This window comes from Misgurnus anguillicaudatus, chromosome 14 (assembly GCF_027580225.2).
Source record: "Misgurnus anguillicaudatus chromosome 14, ASM2758022v2, whole genome shotgun sequence".
NCBI classification, from domain to species: domain Eukaryota; kingdom Metazoa; phylum Chordata; class Actinopteri; order Cypriniformes; family Cobitidae; genus Misgurnus; species Misgurnus anguillicaudatus.
The window spans coordinates 18,237,884-18,256,906 of NC_073350.2; the positions used below are offsets into that span (position 1 = coordinate 18,237,884).

A 19,023-nucleotide genomic window follows, 5' to 3' on the forward strand; every position below is an offset into this window, starting at 1 on the left:
AGAATTTAGAAAACTGCCGTATCTCTCTTTTCCCTGTGACAAACCATGCAACAATAATATTTATGTTAGACTGAATTAGGTTACAATTCTTTAAGTATTTAAATCCTGTAAACATTTAGGAAATCGTGTAAATATAACCTTCTGTCCATTTGCAAATTAGTCACTTAATTGTAGAAGAACTATTGAAAAATATTTGGCTACAGAATCACAATGGATAAACATCTGTTGATTTGTATTTGTTGAGGAAAAAGTTTGGACCAGTTTTAGGCAGGGTAAGGGATTCTCAGTTTTTTTTAGCATGATAAAGGTCACAAGTCAATGCCAAGACCACAGGAACCTATCCTAGGCCCTATTTACACCTGGTATTAAGATGCGTATTGGTCGATCTAAATGTAAGCAGGGTGTGAAACTTTTGGCTCTTCCACTTTCGACCAGATTCATAGGTAGTCGAAAACGCATTTGACTAGATTCCTTTTGTGGTGTACACGGTCATGTGGTTGAAATTGTTTGAACAGCCACAAAAGGTCGCTTACTCTCCACCTTTTGACCTAATATGTAAAGTATCAAGCAAAATGTTTTTCCATCGCTCCGGACTTCTAGCACAAATCCACAGTGTTCGGCGCAACCTTTAGGCTATGATTGATAAAACGAAAGCGTCTGCTCTCCGCCTCTTTATTTGTGTTTCATTTTGCAAAAGTTGTGCAAGCTTATTTCATCAACTGCGCTGAAATATCCGAGAAAGCCCTTACATATACATGTTCAAAATGTTGTGCAGCGTGTTTACTAACGCAAGTAGTGCTACTTTCACATAATATTAGCGCGCCTCAACTTAAACCCATAATTTCTCCCGATCGTGTTTTAACGACTCGCCCACAGACCACTCCTCGAAGTAATCAGGACAGCAGCAGTCGAAAGTCGACAAAAGAGGCGAATATAAACACCAGGTGTGAACGGACATGTGTCTCTCTCGTCCACTTGTGATCTGATCGACCAAAACGCATCTTAATTCCAGGTGAAAATTGGCTCCTTGCTAATGTTAGAGATACTGTTAAAAGCTAGATGTTGTCAGAGGGTCAGCAGAGCTATTAACACATAGGTGAGTTGTGTCGTGGGGGCTGTTAATGCCTATTCGCTAATATTACGAGTAAGATTTGAGTGCAACTGGTAAGCGAACACTGCTTTGTATCATTGCATTCACTAGCTCTCCCGGTTTAACCTTCCGGTTTCCTTTTTTCATTAATGAACACCAACTACTGCCACCTACTGGTATGACATCTCACATAGGCGCAAAAGTAATTGACAGACATTGTGGTAAATTGTAGCTGCAAATGGGTGAATAAAGTAGTATCCCATGTACCTCCACCTAGAACAGGGGTGAGCATTCCTGGTCCTGGAGGGCCACAGTCCTGCAGAGTTTATCTTCAACCCTATTCAAACACACATTGGTTTAGCACAAGCTAACAACCTTGCCCTGTTGGCAAAAGAATGCTTCTGGACCTGCCATATCTCTCATGGGATGAGCATCCCAAGGTAGAAACAGAAAGCAAGCACTATACACTTAAAACTGTTCACTTCAGTCTCTAGGCTAGGGCATAGAGAAAATATGTGACATGAGCTGTGTAGCTAAAACATGCAAAGTTGGTAAGGGTCACTGTGTTGTTGCATATAGGTCAAAACTGGGGAGAAGGTGTAGCACAGGGGTAGTCTAGCAACACCAGGAGTTTCCGTAGTGTAGTGGTTATCACGTTCGCCTAACACGCGAAAGGTCCCCGGTTCGAGACCGGGCGGAAACAAAGTAATGCTTTTTAAACCGCCATACCTCTTATGGGCAAAAACTATACACTCCAGTCTCTGGGCTGTGGCATAGAGAAAATAGTTGACAAATGTTGTTTAGCAAAAAAACTTGAAGTTAACATGGTCACTGTGTTTTTACATATGTCAATACTGAAGATTTACAGAAGGTGGTACAGAGGGACAGCCAGATAATGCTAAGAGTTTCAGAAGGTGGAGCACAGGGGCAGGCAAATGACCCCAGGAGTTTCCGTAGTGTAGTGGTTATCACGTTCGCCTCACACGCGAAAGGTCCCCGGTTCGAAACCGGGCGGAAACAATGTTTTAGATTAAAGGGACACTCCACTTTTTTGAAAATATGCTCATATTTCAGCTCCCCTAGAGTTAAACATTTGATTTTTACTGTTTTGGAATAGATTCAGCTGATCTCCAGGTCTAGCGGTACCACTTTTAGCATAGCTTAGCATAGTCCATTGAATCTGATTAGACCATTAGCCTTCTGTAGTTACATCGTGTACATGGAAAATCGCAACTTTTAATTATCTGTCGGTCTTAGTACACGATGTAACTACAGAAGAGTCAAGTTTTGAAAAGGAAAATTATTGATATGCTAAGCTATGCTAAAAGTGGTACCGCCAGACCCGGAGATTAGCTGAATGGATTCCAAAAATCAAATGTTTAACTCTTGGGGAGCTGGAAAATGAGCATTTTTTAAAAAAAAAAAAGAAGTGGAGTTTAAGGACCTTTAAGGCCAGCGGTGTGCAATCCTGCTTCTGGAGGGCCAGTGGCTGCGAAACTGCCTACTTCCATAGTAGGTGAAAAGCAGTAGGTGAAGGCGAGTAGTATGTATGAATTCAAAGTATTCCAAAAACAGTAGACGAAAAGTACCCAGATGACCTACTACTTCCTCCAAGATTCTGAAGTGTTCATTCGATAGACACTTTACCATCCCGTGAGCCCCCGGGAGAGGCCGTTGTTTTATTAAAAAATATCCAAACGCAAGAACGCAAGAGGGGGAGTAGTCAGGAGGGATGATGTTATTGCATTCTGAGGTGGAAGTGCTGCAAACTAAGTGCTCTTCCGCCATGCAATATAGTTCTTATTTTTATCCGCTTAAAAAATTACCACGTTTTATTTTGTGCCACCATACTTACTAGTGTAACTACTCATGTAACGGTCTTTAAATAGGGAAAACATGGAAGTGTTTATTCTAAATTCATCCCTGTTTGGATCCTAAGAAATGAATGGGGCTAGGCTAAATGCTAACACAGTCACAACACTATGTTCAAAGATTAAGTACGCGCATTCAAAAAAAGATAGGCATGTATTAATTTGTCTAAGTTGAGGTAAAAACATAGTAAAATGTTGAAAAACGGTGGTGTTTTCCTTTAACCTGATAAGGAACACTGTGCCGTACACGGTACACCCCCTCCCTTGCACGTGAGGCTGCATTACGTCATTGTAACTTTGAAGCATTAAATCTTCAAAATATACTGTCATGCGACACATCGTTGTAAAGCTTAGACTTTCGGGATTCCATTAAGTGCACACACAAAGCATAATATGATTTTTAGCAGTCATAAAATTGTAATCTAGTTGTTAGTTACCCGAACCGGGCGGTGCCGATTTAGGATATTTACTTACCTTCAAAATCTTCCCTTTATCCGCTTTGGTGAAATTGTCCAAAACAAATAGTTCATAAATCCCCAAAAGTCCAAGGAAATGAAATATCCAAGCCTTTTAATCCAAAACGATTTGTTCATCTCACAATCTTGACGTTTCTGACAGAATTACGATATAAATACTGTATACAATTAGTTCACTAACGGACATTCGTTCAAATCTCACTTTTCATTCACGATTTTAAATGAATATATTCGGATGTCACGTTTATTGCGAACGTCTGAGGAACAAATACGCCCCCTTTTGGAATTTCAGCCGTTCCATAAGAGGCTACGTGTGAGCAAAAATGCCTGTTTTTGTGTGTGTGTCGCCCAATCTGGCAACACTGATAACAAAGCAACACTATTGGAATTGCCATGGTTTTGAGAATTAACTAATTTTAATGATTGACAAGACTACATTAGTATCTGTGTGTACCCGAGTGCAAATAAGAACATTAACCAGTGTTTACAAATGTCCGGTGAAAAAATCCCAAAGCTTATCTACAATGGATTAATTGCTAAGCCAAGAAAAGGTGTGAACAGTGTGAAATTTAAAACAAGTTAACGATTACTGTACATTTATCCAGCGTTTATGCCTAATGTTGTTACAATCAATGTTTTCACAAATCAATTAAGGTTAAAAATTAGGCCTCTGCTGTTGCTTATGACAGCAAAGACAAAAATTGCACGCCTTTCTTTTCTTTGGTACTTCACAGTAGAGCTTAGAGAAAAAATGAAAGACAACAAAGAGAGACAAAAATGTTCCCATAAATCTGGGTCATCTAGCGGCATGAAATCGAAGCACTTACAAGAAGTGTAATTAGTTTAGAGCACTGTTCTAGAGAACACCTCCACATCTCCCCCTCCACAGCAGACAGCAGCTGGAGTCTATTAGACTAGCTCACTTTGTCTGTCAGATGCTTAAGGGGCCCAAAGTTGCAGCGTACAAAGCTTGGTGCTGCTCACTGTCAAAAATTTACACCATGTGACAAGATTCCCAGAAACAGGTACCTCCTAACCACCCCCTTAACTTTCTTCCCCTCTTCTCATTTTTGAAATTAACCCTATATGCGGGATACCAATGCAGGTCAGGATCGTGCAATATGTAAGATTACTCCACTTTCATAAAAAATCCTGATAATTTACTCACCCCCATGTCACCCAAGATGTTTACGTCTTTTTTTGATCATTTGAAAAGAAATTCAGTTTTTTCGGGGAACCATTCAAGGATTTTTCTCCATATAGTGAACTTTAGTGGACCTCAACTGTTTTAATGCAGCTTCAAAGGGCTTTAAACGATCTCAACCGAGGCATAAGGGTCATATCTAGAGAAATTATCGTCATTTTACACAGAAAAAAATACTTTTAAACCACAACTTCTCGTTTTGCACTAGCCATGTGATGCACCAGCGCGACCTTACGTATTACACAATCACATCGAAAGGTCACGCGCATTTGTGAAATGCACACTTGCGGGTCATTTTAAACAGCAAACTGACACAAATCCATTAATTAGTATCATTCCACACACAACAACACCTAACTGTCCTCTTTTCCACACTTGTAAACACTGGAGCGATAGTTTTGCATACGTCACATACGAGTGACCTTTCGACGTGATTGCGTTATACAAAAGGTTGCGCTTGTGTGTCACATGGCTAGTACAAGACGATAAGTTGTTGTTAACTTATGTTATAACTTTGTTGTTTTGGTTACTTTTTGCTATGTGATATTAATAAACATGCACACTTCTTGTATGACCAACGGGCCCAATAAAGGTGATTGGAGGGCCGCTTTTGGCTCGTGGGCAGCCAGTTGACTGGCCCTGGAGTATAATATCACAATTGCTGAAGTCGTAATGTTACACATAAACGTCTTCAGACGTTCATAAATTAGTCCTGCTTGCTAGACTTTGTCGCAGTCATTTTTCAAGATTTCCCTTTTTTCAGTGCAACAAAACTTGTGGTATCGGCCACAAGTATCGAGCAGTGGTGTGTTTGGATGAGGAGGGAACTGAGGTACAGGAAATGTACTGCGATAACCAAATGAAACCAACTGATATTGAAACCTGTAACACACAGCCCTGTGAGTTCATCTGGATTACAGGAGAGTGGTCTGAGGTGAGTGAGACACAACTGAATATGTATTTGTTTGTTTATTGAAAGCTAACAGTGAATATCATGTATAACATCAGTTTACAGTATGTGTAAGGGGGGCTTTTACTTTTTAAGTATTTACATTGAATTAAAAGACGGTGGGTCCTATCATATCTGGCTCAATGCTTTGTTTATATTATGGTTGCTTTGTATTTTAGTGCTCAGTCACCTGTGGTGAGGGGTATCAGAGGAGGCTGGTGTCCTGCAGTGAGGTTCATGCTGGGATTGATAATTATGAGTATGATTTTAACTCTTCCATCAACTGCCCCGGCACCCCTCCTGAGGCCGGCATGCCCTGCTTTCGGTTACCTTGTCCTGCCCCACACACTTGGAGAGTGGGTATATGGGGACCTGTGAGTTATTGAAATTAGTTATTGAAGTTCTAGATTTAAATTTGTTTATAAAAAAAGAGTTTATTTCTGTTAACTACAATAAGAATTTTTATTATATGTGACCCTGTCTGTGAAATCCAGGCTAAAGTCTCATAATCAAATGATGAGATTGGAAGCATCAACGTTTGATCTTAATCATTGATTTCAATGGCTTAACTTGGTTAATATTAAAGATATCAAGGTTAAGCTGTTTACACAGACTTGGTAACATTTAAAAAAGCATTCTGTACTTGATTTTTAATATGTAGCTTTCCTAAGAAACGTGAAGTGAAAGTGTACAATTTTCTATATACAACAACAGCGGTTTATTGTTTTAGTGCAGATCTGTACTAATAATTAAAGGGTACTCCTAAATAATTACCTAACTTAATTAGGGCTGTCCAAAGATTAATCAGGATAAAGGTTTGGGTTTGCATAATATATTTGTGTGTAATTATTATGTATATATACACACACATATAAAAATATATTTATGTGTATATATTTTTATTTATATAAAATATATAAAAATGTAAATAAATATATATACTTGTACATTTTTCTAACATACATGCATGTACAGTATGTATGTGTATTCATATATATAAAATAATTACACACAGTGCACACTGTTGGGCTCTCAAGTGTCACGCATTGAGCGTGACAGTCACTCATTTAGGTCTTTTGACACGCATTCCCGCAACACATTATATTTCTCACGCAGAAACAATATTTATCATATATTTAATATCTCTTATGGAACCGGTTAAGAATCAAGCACGTCTCCTCTGGAGTTCTAAATCGAGCCTGCCACTTATCGGCCAATCAAAAAAGAAAGAGGCTACACAATAGCCAATCAGAAAATAGCACTATTGTATCTGGGTAAGATTTAACGCAATAACCAATGAAAAAAAGCATATCCTGGAATTGTTCCCCATCGTCCTCGTTCACCAGAGGAAACCACTGGAGCTCCGAGCATCACTTTGAGTAAGTCACGATCTCCTGTTTTAATGTTACAACAAATTCACACAAACAATGTCAACTTGACTGCTGTCAGAGAATGTTAATCCCAGATAATCAGCACCAGTTTTTCATGTCTGTAACTTAGCCAACAGTTTACAGCCTGTTCGCTGACAACACATGCTCAGAACAAGTAGTCTAGGCCTGTTATCACACGATGACTGACTGACATTTTGTCACATTAAACATCTCTTTCCCCAAATAGGCTTAATAATTTTATTAGCACTAAATAAATTAAAGTGTATTGCATCGTCGATGTTATTGGTCACTATTAAAATCATCATGTCATATTTTATATCCTGGACACGGATGCAAATAATTTCATTATGTTTGCCCTGTCATCATCATCAAATGCGCATCAAACACAAAAAAAAAACAAGTTATAAGCTAAAATGTATAGCCTACTACATTTCTCTCACGCTCTGAGCAAGTTCTGCAATACTGTGTGTACAGTTTGCCCAGGTAAAAATACACTTCTTGCGTTCCAGGCAGGTTTTTGAGCCCGTAAATCACGACTACAAAACTACGATTTGGAACTGGGAGTACATTGATGTAGTACGAGTTCAGGAATGGGAAGTGACTTCCTACCCGTGAACTCGTGGTAGATCGATGTACTCCCAGTTCCGAGTCGTGAGTCGGGGTTTTGAAGTCGTAATTTACAGGTTGCCTGGAACGCGGCATTAATATACTAGTAATATAGTACAAAATTATTCTTTAGTAATCTTGAGATAATCTTAACAACAACTTAGTGTACTTATCAGTGCTATTTTAAAGGAATAGGTTCTCTCATCAATTTCTTACTCTCATGTTGTTACAAACCTGTATACATTTCTTTGTTATGATAAACGCTTTTAATAAATTTTATAAAACAATATAAAACAAACAAAAAATAAAACAATTTATTTTATTTAGATAATTTGTCTGTCTTTTATCAGACTTGCCAATTGTTATCATTTCTATTTGTACTGGTCAATTATAAACAATAGGTAAAATTAAACAGGTAGCAAAAACTTGAGGGTGGGGCCAGGGGGGCCGCTGCTGCAAATAGTTGATTGGCCCCTCCTTAACAGATGATGCAATCTCACTCCAAACTTTTCGTATAACTTAAGAGCCCTGCACACATATATATTATGCAAAAACTTTTATTTTGTATGTGATTAATCGCTAATCATCTTTTGACAGCCCTAAATTTAATATAAAATATTAATAGATGGAAATAAATCATCATGGTTCAGTCAAGCTCACAATGTCAGTTTGCATAATTGTGTGTTTGTCTGTCTGTTGTTGTGTACTAGTGTTCTGCAAGCTGTGGAAGTGGCTGGCAGGAGAGAAGAGTGGAGTGTATATCAGAAGAGGGTGACGTCACTGACAAATGCCCCGCCTCCTCTAAACCCGAGCAACGAAAAGATTGTATCAATCCTTCCTGTGAGTACAATTGATCTTGTAGTTGTAATGTAAGCCCATATCACTGACTTGCTCAGCATGTGAGTTTCCGTAGTGTAGTGGTTATCACGTTCGCCTCACACGCGAAAGGTCCCCGGTTCGAAACCGGGCGGAAACAATGTTTTGGTTTAAGCCGTAGTCTTAAATTAAACTGACGGGAATGTGCTGTAAGTGCATAACTCTCCAGAAGTGTGAAGTCGGTGACAAACATTGTGGAAAGTTTTAGCTGCAAATGTGTGAATGAAGATCATGAACTGCAGATCATGTGACAAGGCTTACAGAAAGGGGTGGGTGCTACCCCCCCTACAGGGTTTTTGTAGTGTAATGGTTATCATGTTCGCACACGCGAAAGATGTTTAAGAAAATAAAGGCTTTAAAAAGCACAATAAGTTTACACTCTGTCTGTTAACTAGCATTTGAGAAGCTTACAAAGGTTTAGGTGACAATAGTGTATGTGTGGTTTCCGTAGTGTAGTGGTTATCACGTTCGCCTAACACGCGAAAGGTCCCCGGTTCGAGACCGGGCGGAAACAATGTTATGGTGTTTAAACTGCTGTACCTCTTATGGGCGATTTCCCAGTCTGCAAAACTGTATTTTTTAGGCTAGGCCAGGGCATAGAGAAAATAGGTGACATGCTGTATATTTAACAGGCATATGGAGAAAGTCAATATGGGTCACTGTCATCTTGCATGGGCCACAGCAGACAATTTTAGAAACAGGCCCATAGGGGTCATCAGGGCCTGTCAAGAGTTTCCGTAGTGTAGTGGTTATCACGTTCGCCTAACACGCGAAAGGTCCCCGGTTCGAGACCGGGCGGAAACAAAGTTTTGTGCAATGAAAAAGTTTTGTGCAATGATAACCCCCTCTGCAAAACTGTTTTTAGGCTAGAAAAAATAGATGACATACTATATATATAACAGGCATATGGAGAAAGTCAATATGGGTCACTGTCATCTTGCATGGGCCACAGCAGACAATTTTAGAAACAGGCCCATGGGGGTCATCAGACCCTGTCAGGAGTTTCCGTAGTGTAGTGGTTATCACGTTCGCCTAACACGCGAAAGGTCCCCGGTTCGAGACCGGGCGGAAACAAAGTAGTTATTTTTAGGATTGCTGACACTCTTTAGCAGCAAGAGGACCGTTCTGCAAAGGCCTTAAATCTGTTTGACACTTATAACTGTGATAAAGTTTTTCCATCTCTTTTCTTGATCATACTTAGGCCAATTACCCAATAACTGCAGAGATGTGCAGCTCCAGAACAGTTTCTTTACTGATGGAGAACAGAGTTTGAACATAAACGGGAAAGAGTTAAAAGTAAGACACATATTAATGCCTTGCCTAAATGACTTCCAGCTCAGCTGTTTATTTTGTTAATGTATCTTAATGTTCACCTGTTAGCACCAGAAAATAATATAATATTCAAGGAAATAATACAACACTTCAGTGTAACAATTTTAAAGGATTAGTCCATTTTCTTAAAAAAAAATCCAGATAATTTACTCACCACCATGTCATCCAAAAAGTTAATGTCTTTCTTTGTTCAGTCAAGAAGAAATAATGTTTTTTGAGGAAAACATTTCAGGATTTTTCTAATTTTAATGGACTTTAATGGACCCCAATAATTAACAGTTTTAATGCAGTATAAAATTGCAGTTTCAAAGGACTCTAAACGATCCCAAATGAGGCATAAGGGTCTTATCTAGCGAAACGATTGTCATTTTTGGCAAGAAAAAAAAAAGCACTTTTAAACCACAACTTCTGCTATTCTGTAGCACTTTGAGATTGTTAAATATAAAGTGCAATACAAATAAAATTTATTATTTTTATTATTAACTTCTCGTCTATCTCCGGTCCTGTGATGCGCCAGCGCTACCTCAATAATACGTAATCACTTCAAGAGGTTACAGATGATGTATGCGAAACTACGCCCTAGTCAGTCCTTCCAGAAAAACGCGGAGTTTTTTTGTGATTGTTGCAGGCAAAAATCCTCAATTTTGCGGCACGTTTTCTTAAAAAATGCGGAACTTGCAAAAACTAGGGAAACTTGCAAAAGCTGCAATGATGTTCACGTCACATAATCACGTCACTTCATAACGTTCCCATGGCAATAGAGGACACGGCGCTTTTGGGAAGTAAATGCAAAATTTTTCAACTTTCTGCTAATATATATGTGACTTTTTGCTACGAAAATGCAGAGATTATGAAATCATGCAAGCCCCGTATATTTTGTGCGCGGAAATATGTAATTAATGCGGTGAAAGTGCGTCGTATTTGGAAAAAATGCAGCCCCGCATAAATATGCAGACTTTGGCTGATTATGCAATATATCGCGCGATCGCACAATCGCGTTTTTCTGGAGGGACTGCCTTGTGTTTACAAGTGTGGAAAATAGAGGACCTTGTTGTATGTCGAATGATACTAATTAATGTCTTTGTGTCAGTTTATTGTTTAAAATGGTCCGCAAATGTGCGTTTCATATATGTAACACGTGACCTTGCGACGTCATTATTCAATTACGTGAGGTCGTGCTGGCTCGTCACACAGCCGGAGGAAGACGTGAAGTTGTGGTTTAAAAGTGCATTTTTTCAATTTTTCTTGCCAAAAATTACAATTGTTTTGCTATATGACCCTTATGCCTCGTTTGGGATCATTTAGAGTTCTTTGAAACTGCAGTTTTAAACTGCATTAAAACTGTAAGTATTGGGGTCCATTAAAGTCCATTAAAATGAGAAAAATCCTGGAATGTTTTCCTCAAAAAACATAATTTCTTCTCGACTGAACAAAGAAAGACATACACATTTTGGATGACATGGTGGTGAGTAAAATCTGGATTTTTTAAAGAAAATGGACTAACCCTTTAAGGGCCAATTGCATGTAAGATGGAAAGGCATGTCTAGTATAATATGACATCTGTTATTTATCATATTTATCATAAAGTATATATCATTTTATTAGATTAGATTAGATTAGATTGGTGAGTAAATTAGCTGGAAGAAAATGGACTAATCCTTCAAGCTTTCTGCATTAATAATTCAGTGCAAACTCATTTAAGGGAAGGTAGCTTTATTGTTACATTCCCTAATAGCAGGAAAGAACCTATGTTTTATTTGAAACGATTACTGTCTTTATAAAATACAAAAATCTCCTTTGTTCAGATTTATTGTTCAGGTATGAACACAGACAGTCCCAAGGAATATATTTCATTGCTCACTGGGGAAGAAGAAAACTTCTCTGAAGTCTTTGGATACAGGTAACAGTGTCTCTAGATTTGTAAGATTGTGTACATGTCTTAATCATAGAGCTGGGCGATATATGGGAAATAATAAGTGTTTACTAACAAACTAAATATTTTCTTTGGTTACTAAACTGATAGCCAGAATGTGTATCTAATTCAGAACATATATGGTGTTGTTATCCAGGCTGATGGATCCCACACAGTGTCCATCCAACTTAAACAAGAGAGAAGATTGCCCGTGTAGGCGTGACTACACAGCAGCAGGTCTCACTGCGTTCACAAGAGTCAGAGTGGATCTTAATAAAATGACCATTATAAGTAAGCCCACTAACTCATGCTCGAACCGATTCCTTTGTGCATTAACTGATTAACTGGTACGACTCAACATGTCAAAACTTCATGTCCTGTATAGGGGCAGTGAGGCAAACTTTCCCTTTGCAGAGACCTTTACTTAAAATATTATTAAAATTAAAAAAATTGTATTTGCTTAGCTACAGACTGGAAGTATGCCATCATCCACGAAGGGCAAAAAGTTCCTTTTGCCACAGCAGGAGACTGCTACAGTGCTGCACGCTGTCCACAGGTAACTAGCACTGGTTAAAAATACTTAATCCGTCTCTTACAAATAAAAACTTGTTAAAACAAGACATTTTCTGCACTTTTTTGTATTTTAAAAATCATATGTATTGTATAAAATAATAATGTATTTTTGGTAAATGTGTAAGAAAAGGAAAACTTCTTAAAAAAGCTTGGGAAAGTGGGAAAACTTGGGAGAATGTTAAGTAATTTATGATATTAAGATAAAAAACTACAATCACACAAGGCTTTATCTATTTTTTACTATTGTGCTTATCTTTGTGTTGTCTTATCAGAGGAATTGTTTGTTAAATCAAAATAACCACCAGGATTAAATATGCATGCCTGTCTATATTTAGTCGTACTCCGTTTATCACAAAATTTTCTGTTATTTTTTTCTGTCATTACGTACCCCTATGCGTTATTTAATTATTTCATGTAAATATGTCATGCATTTTGTCATCCAAATCTAATCTACAGACGTTATGTAGTTTATATCACTCATTACTACCACCTAGCGGTTTGCGGTTGATATTGCGTACTTGACATTGCTCACTACTGCCTCCTATCGCGTTGCATAAGTAAATGTTGGCACTGCGTGATGTTATCTGTGCTCTTTTCAGGGCCGGTTCAGAATCAACCTGTCAGGAACTGGGTTTAAGGTTTCGGAGGAGACCACCTGGATTTCTCAAGGAAACTATGCCGTTGCTGACATACACAAATCTCAGGTATTTCCAAAACATACATAGACGGGTAAGACTTTTATTTAAAAAAAATTGTGTATAGTGTATAATAATGTAAAATATTTTAAAAAAACTTAAATGTAAACAGCACAGCTTGATGGTATGAATAAAATCCACCAAACCTGCTTTTACCAGCAGTGTGCAGTCTGTGCATAAATAATAATGCACTGTAGTATATTGCCCCCCTTTTTTTTTGCTTAGTTTGTGACTTTCTAAAGACTAATGGACAATAAACAGTTTTTTCGTAAATCAAGAGCTATGGAGGATTCTTTTGATAAGATAACCATACAGATAAAATAGACCTACAGGAGAAGATGATTTTATACATAGCCACTGCCCTTGTCACTCTTAAAAATAAAATATATTAAACTATATATTTATAGAATAAAAATAAATAAATATTGTCAATGTTAGCAGTTCTGTGTTCTTTGCAAACATTTTACTAAAACGTAATTTGCAAAACAGTTTCACAAAGTTGTAGGCCATACAGTATTTCTTACAATGTAGTTCTGTTTGTATCCACAGGATGGCAGTAGAGTAACTGGTATATGTGGTGGTTATTGTGGAAAATGCACTCCCTCTTCCAGCTCTGGACTTCTTGTTGAAGTTTTATGATGTCCTGGTTATTGTCAGGTCTGCTGTTCGAATATCAGTAGAGTTATATAAAAGTTTTCAGTTTGAAGAAGCAGAATTTGACCTTTTGTAAAAACTCCTGTCTGACAGAAGGTGACAGCAGCTCAGGTCTTTGGCAGCATGTCAAACTACAAACATATTTTCTTGTTTGTTTGATTGTTTTATTGCTGATGATTCTTAATGGAGTCTTTTCTGTATCTGTGGTGCTAAAGAAAGTGAAGAACATACTTTTTTATCTCCTTTTGTAATTTTATCAAAAAGACTGTGTCAGGTATTTTTACAGATTTAAGACTGTTTATGATCTGCAGGGTGCTGTATGCATATTTTAAAACTGGGTAATGTTTGTCTGTCTGAGGAAGCAATTTGACTATTATTTGATATAATGAAATGTTCATCCTTTAAAAATGCATTAATAACAATTTTAAAAGTATTGAAAATGTACCACACACTTTACATATGAGCCATAAGAACTGTGACGTGTTTACATCTGGGATATATTACATAATGCTAACAGAAAATTAATCATTTGAATAATTGATGATTATCATAATAGAAGATGTATTTTATGTGCACTCTAGTTATTTATATATTTACCTATTTCTTAATTCTAGAACGTAGCCTGAAAACCAAAATGAGCCTAAATAAAAAAGTCAAGAACAGTTTGAAAACACACACAGAGATGGTGCTAGTATCTCAGGAACATTATTATAGCTCTGAATGGAGCAGTTGGCAATCATTTAGTCTAAAGCTTTAATTCAGACAAATTCACCAGTCTTTTCAATGAAACATGTATGTTAATTCTGATTATATATGTACTAAAATCACAAATATGCACCCTTATAAGGGATGAACTGTCAATCTAAATAATGATGCTTTTGTGCAATAATGTATCTTACAAGCTTTGCAAGCATTTGTGATATCTAAAAAAATATTTAGAGAAGGACAACTTTGTGTGTAGAAAGAAGTACAGCTGCAGGTGTTCTGACAATTTTCAATGTGTTTCATCAACATGTGGTCACTTTCCGGTCAGTGGGTTTGACTGGAGGACACTTGTTAGTGTGAGAGAAGATGTCAGATGAATGGCAAGGGAGAAGAAAATGTTTCACTAACAGCTAAAAGTAGTACCTATGATGTAGTATGGACGAGGGTTCAATAGGCGAGCAATATTTGAAACCTTGCAAAAACTTGTTTATTGCCCAAGGCTATTATGGACCCTGTAGCAACGTCTATCAGACTATTTCATAGGAAATGTCTCACTCTTTGTTATTGAAAAGTTTGTTTTAAAAAACCTACCTCAGTTCTTTGGCGGTTTTAAGTTTTTATCTGTTTTTAAACTGAATATATGCTTGTTGTTGTAGCATTTTTAAACTGATAACTGCACTGCCATTATATTTGGATATTTTATACTGTGCTTTTATTATCAGGGAAATAATCCTCTGGTACATTGAAATCCAATGGTACATCACTGGTACCAATAGGTGCCATCATTTATGATTTCATGTGTGATTCATGATCATTTTACTATGTAGATCGGGGAAAAAAATTACAATATTGTTTTTATTCAATAGACACATTGCAGTTGTTGTAAAACATAAAAAATCAGGAGATTGGGTCACAAAACTGAAGATATTTATATTTGTACTAAAATATTTATGAAATATACACATAGCCTATCTTTGCACTGAAAAGCCATACTTTTCTTAATTGGATTGGGCCTAGTTTTAGAAATTTTAGGTTAGAATAATTTATTTGTATTGACTTGTAACATGTACCTAAATGAATCATGATATTTTTCACATATAAAGGGAAAATTTAAAAGAAAGAGAGCTAACTTTTAGTTGTTGAGCAGTTAGCCATTCATCAATACATATAGGCTATTTGTTATTAATTCTTGTGTATCAATTCATATTCTTATTGATATGGAATAGATTTGAATACATCATTAATACAAATTTTGTATGTATTATTATTATTATAATTATTATTATAAACAGTATGACTTATAAAATGCAAATCCTAGCACTTCATATGTGTGATACAGCATCTATGGCATATAGCTGGTTCAGTACAGGATTATTAATTATACTTCTTGCACCTGGGTGTTGTTCTTCAATACAGATTAAACATTTTTTATAGATTTAAAATAATTTTTTTCATTAATATTTATTATATTCCTAGTTGTACATACATTTTGATTATATTATTGGTTTTATTTACATTTATTGTGTTATAATTTCTCTTGTATTTCCAATATTTGTTTGTGTTTGGCCATTGCAGCTGAGATTAAATATGGGACAGTTTTACAATGAATGGATTATGTATAACAAAAATGATGTAATACAATAAATCATGTCTTGATATAATCTCCAACCTGCCTAATTATTCTTGTTCATTTCTTTTTGTTTTCAATTAACAAGAAGTTAGATGATACCACATTTAAAGTTATGACCGGTTCCACAAGTGACTGATATACTGTTGTCAAAATATCCTGCTTTACATTAAAACCCTTCAATTTCTTCAAAAGAAATGCTTATTAATCACAGCACCCATATGTATAAGGTCTCAACGTGTTCCACTACCTTCCCCTCATCCTAAATGGTTCAGATAGAGGATATAAGGAATTAGATAAGCAAACCCTCCCACGACACAACTCCTTAGTTTTTACTAATGTTCAACTCCAAAAAGCTTTCTTGAAACCAGAGAACCATAGAATCAATGTATTGTCTATATATAGCCAGATATTACTCTGCTACTAAAGCCATGTCGTCAGCATATTTCAGTAGTGACATACCATTGACATCACACTTAATTTCAGTCATGTAATATACATATATGGAAAATAAAATGGGTAATAGCACGGAACCCCTGTATTGACAACAATACTGTCTGATAGACTTAAATCCAAACATTTTGACATGCTGAGAGGTCTGTCTTTTAGGAAGACCTTGATCCATAGGAATCAATAGAATGAAGTCATTCCAATAATAAACAGATGTGTATTAAAATCAGCGTAGATTCAGGTGGGGTGCATGATCTCTGAAAGCCAATGTTGACATTTAAAGCAACACTAAAGACTTATTGCTCTTTGCTTCCCCTTCAGGTTAGAAACGTAATTGTTCATTACCACTGTCGTAAATACGGCAGCATAGCTGGCTCTGATTGGATTGTAGGTCTGCCGTGAAGCAAGTTTTTGTAGTTTTCACTCGAACTACAGGACCACTACTCGACGGTTGGAAACTTCTTTAGTGCGGATTTGGCCGATAGAGGGCTGCAAAGCGAATGTGAAAGTGCCATTCACCCTGTTTTGAGTGGATGAACCACTGAAACTTTTTTGGAAACGTTATTTTAAGGTAAAAAAACTCTTTGGTGTTGCTTTAAAATCACCTAAACAATCACGCCCCTACCCCAATAGAATCCGTACCTTCTTTTGATAGACCCGCCCCACACATACGCAACCCAGGTAATGATGTTGGTTAGTAGACAAGCCCCTTACTGCTGACTGGCTACAAGTGTGTTTTTGTTACTCGGCCCGAGTCTCTTTTCCAAAGTGTTTTCCAAAAATCATGGACTCCGCCTTTAAAGTACGTTACTGTGTTGCCTTAAAATGTTGAGTTCATTCAACTTAAAGGAACAGTATGTAGGATTGTGGCCAAAACTGGTATTGCAATCACAAAACTTGTGGCTAAAACTGGTACTGCAATCACACAACTGATGGCCAGTACACAAAATGACAACATAAACATCAGTTGAGGGCTGCTACTCCACTTTTTAAATGACAATATCCTGGCCGAACCACTGTTGTCAGTGTAAGTATTTGAAATGAAAATGATTTCTTAATGTCTAGTGACATATCAGGGCCATTTTATGATTAATTGATATAAATTTCTTACATACTGCTCCTTTAAATTTTATAAATATTTTTTATAAATATACATTTTTATACAACTTTTTTATTTTTTTAAACTAATATTTTTTAAAATAAATTTAAGTTGAGCTAACAAATGACATTTTTGTAATTTTTTACAGTGAAAATACTTCACAACAATGCAGTATATTATAAGGATGTTTATGTTTATTTTGCATTACAGTAATGTGATAAAAAATTCCTATAAGGTTTCGTGAGATTCACCAATCTTTGTAGCCATGGATTTATTTTGCTTAATTTGTTTATTAGTGTTTCCAATGCTCTTCATCATCACTGGCGTCTTTTTACAGCTGTTTAGTCTGAATAGCATCTGTGATTCTTTAATGTGGTCTCTCAGATATAGTTAAGGCATTGACAGATTAAGTGCTACAGGTGATACACCCAAAACCCATTTGACATAGATGTTTACTGTCACCATGACAACACAAAGACCTATCACACAACTTCCTGCTGGTACATTCCTGAAACTGTTTGGATACAAGGTGTCATGATAACAACTTTACAGGTGAGCATCTATGATTAAAACCACACTCTGCGTTAAAACAGGCAGCATTAACATTCATTAAAGAAGATGCCCCTGTTGACTGACAAGCATTCGCCTAAAAAAGTTGTAAGGTTTTAATCCATATAGGCTACTGATAAAAATATACATTGAAAATAAATTGCTTTGGATAAAATCATCTGCCAAATTTAATTGAATCAGGTAACTTTAAAAAGATGTAAAACATCGTGTCATCATGTTTAGACTTTCTTTTATAACATGTTACTGTATAGCCTATACAGTATTGCATAGGGAGATTATGGGGAGCCAATTCTGCCATATTCATAAATAAATAAATACATAAATAAATATACAAGGAAATGTAAAAAAACAAAAATACAGAAATAAATAAAGAAATATATATACATGGAAATGTAAAAAAACAAAAATAAATGAGTATTTATACCTGTATTTCTTTATTTATGTATAATTGTATTTTTTCACACTATTATTTATTTATTTATTCATTTATTTATACATTTATTTATTTTTACTTTTATTTATTTTCACATTTATTTATGTATAAATGTATTTATGTCTACACGTATTTATTTATACATTTATATATTTCTATATATATTTATTTCCACATTTATTTATTTATACATTTATTTATTTATTCTTTTCTTCGTCTGTATGCTAATGAGGGGGGCGTTATTTACCTCAGACTTAGCAATCGATCTCTGAGTGCCAGTGCTGAAGCTTTGAGGCCACAGTGACACCTGGTGGTGTGAAAAGCGAACAAAGTTGCACATGGAGTGAATGACTTGGAGATGTGTAATATCCAAAACCTTATTTCAAGTTTTAAATCATTTTGTGTCACCATAACTGTGTATATATAGGGTCACTATACATAGCATACATACTGTACTCAGTACATGGCCGTAAATCGCCATCCGGTCGTGATTTCTAAAATGTCTTGGCA

At 36.3% G+C, this 19,023-nt stretch overlaps 2 protein-coding genes and 6 non-coding genes across 9 annotated transcripts in view; all 8 read left to right on the forward strand.

The window, feature by feature from the left end:
- The window catches only part of adamts9 (ADAM metallopeptidase with thrombospondin type 1 motif, 9), a 50,963-nt gene extending 36,115 nt beyond the window's left edge, over positions 1-14,848 (forward strand). For both annotated transcript variants that reach the window (XM_055183953.2, XM_055183954.2), the window contains 9 exons: positions 5,405-5,575; positions 5,770-5,964; positions 8,298-8,427; positions 9,665-9,759; positions 11,601-11,695; positions 11,865-11,998; positions 12,172-12,263; positions 12,880-12,984; positions 13,525-14,848. In XM_055183953.2, coding sequence (XP_055039928.2) covers positions 5,405-5,575; positions 5,770-5,964; positions 8,298-8,427; positions 9,665-9,759; positions 11,601-11,695; positions 11,865-11,998; positions 12,172-12,263; positions 12,880-12,984; positions 13,525-13,614 — 1,107 coding nt within the window. In that variant the 3' untranslated portion in view covers positions 13,615-14,848. The remainder of the gene's footprint in view (positions 1-5,404; positions 5,576-5,769; positions 5,965-8,297; positions 8,428-9,664; positions 9,760-11,600; positions 11,696-11,864; positions 11,999-12,171; positions 12,264-12,879; positions 12,985-13,524) is intronic.
- Positions 1,721-1,793, forward strand: trnav-aac (transfer RNA valine (anticodon AAC)). The gene has a single exon. It is a non-coding gene; the product is annotated as a tRNA-Val (tRNA).
- trnav-cac (transfer RNA valine (anticodon CAC)) lies at positions 2,038-2,110 on the forward strand. Its single transcript has one exon. It is a non-coding gene; the product is annotated as a tRNA-Val (tRNA).
- Positions 8,491-8,563, forward strand: trnav-cac (transfer RNA valine (anticodon CAC)). The gene has a single exon. It is a non-coding gene; the product is annotated as a tRNA-Val (tRNA).
- On the forward strand, positions 8,905-8,977 carry trnav-aac (transfer RNA valine (anticodon AAC)). Its single transcript has one exon. It is a non-coding gene; the product is annotated as a tRNA-Val (tRNA).
- Positions 9,195-9,267, forward strand: trnav-aac (transfer RNA valine (anticodon AAC)). Its single transcript has one exon. It is a non-coding gene; the product is annotated as a tRNA-Val (tRNA).
- trnav-aac (transfer RNA valine (anticodon AAC)) lies at positions 9,465-9,537 on the forward strand. The gene has a single exon. It is a non-coding gene; the product is annotated as a tRNA-Val (tRNA).
- Positions 14,849-18,029: 3,181 nt separating the features above from the next.
- Positions 18,030-19,023, forward strand: part of prickle2b (prickle homolog 2b) — a 100,956-nt gene continuing 99,962 nt past the window's right edge. The window contains exon 1 of the mRNA XM_055184203.2: positions 18,030-18,062. Within this exon, the coding sequence (XP_055040178.1) occupies positions 18,045-18,062 (18 nt within the window). The 5' untranslated portion in view covers positions 18,030-18,044. The remainder of the gene's footprint in view (positions 18,063-19,023) is intronic.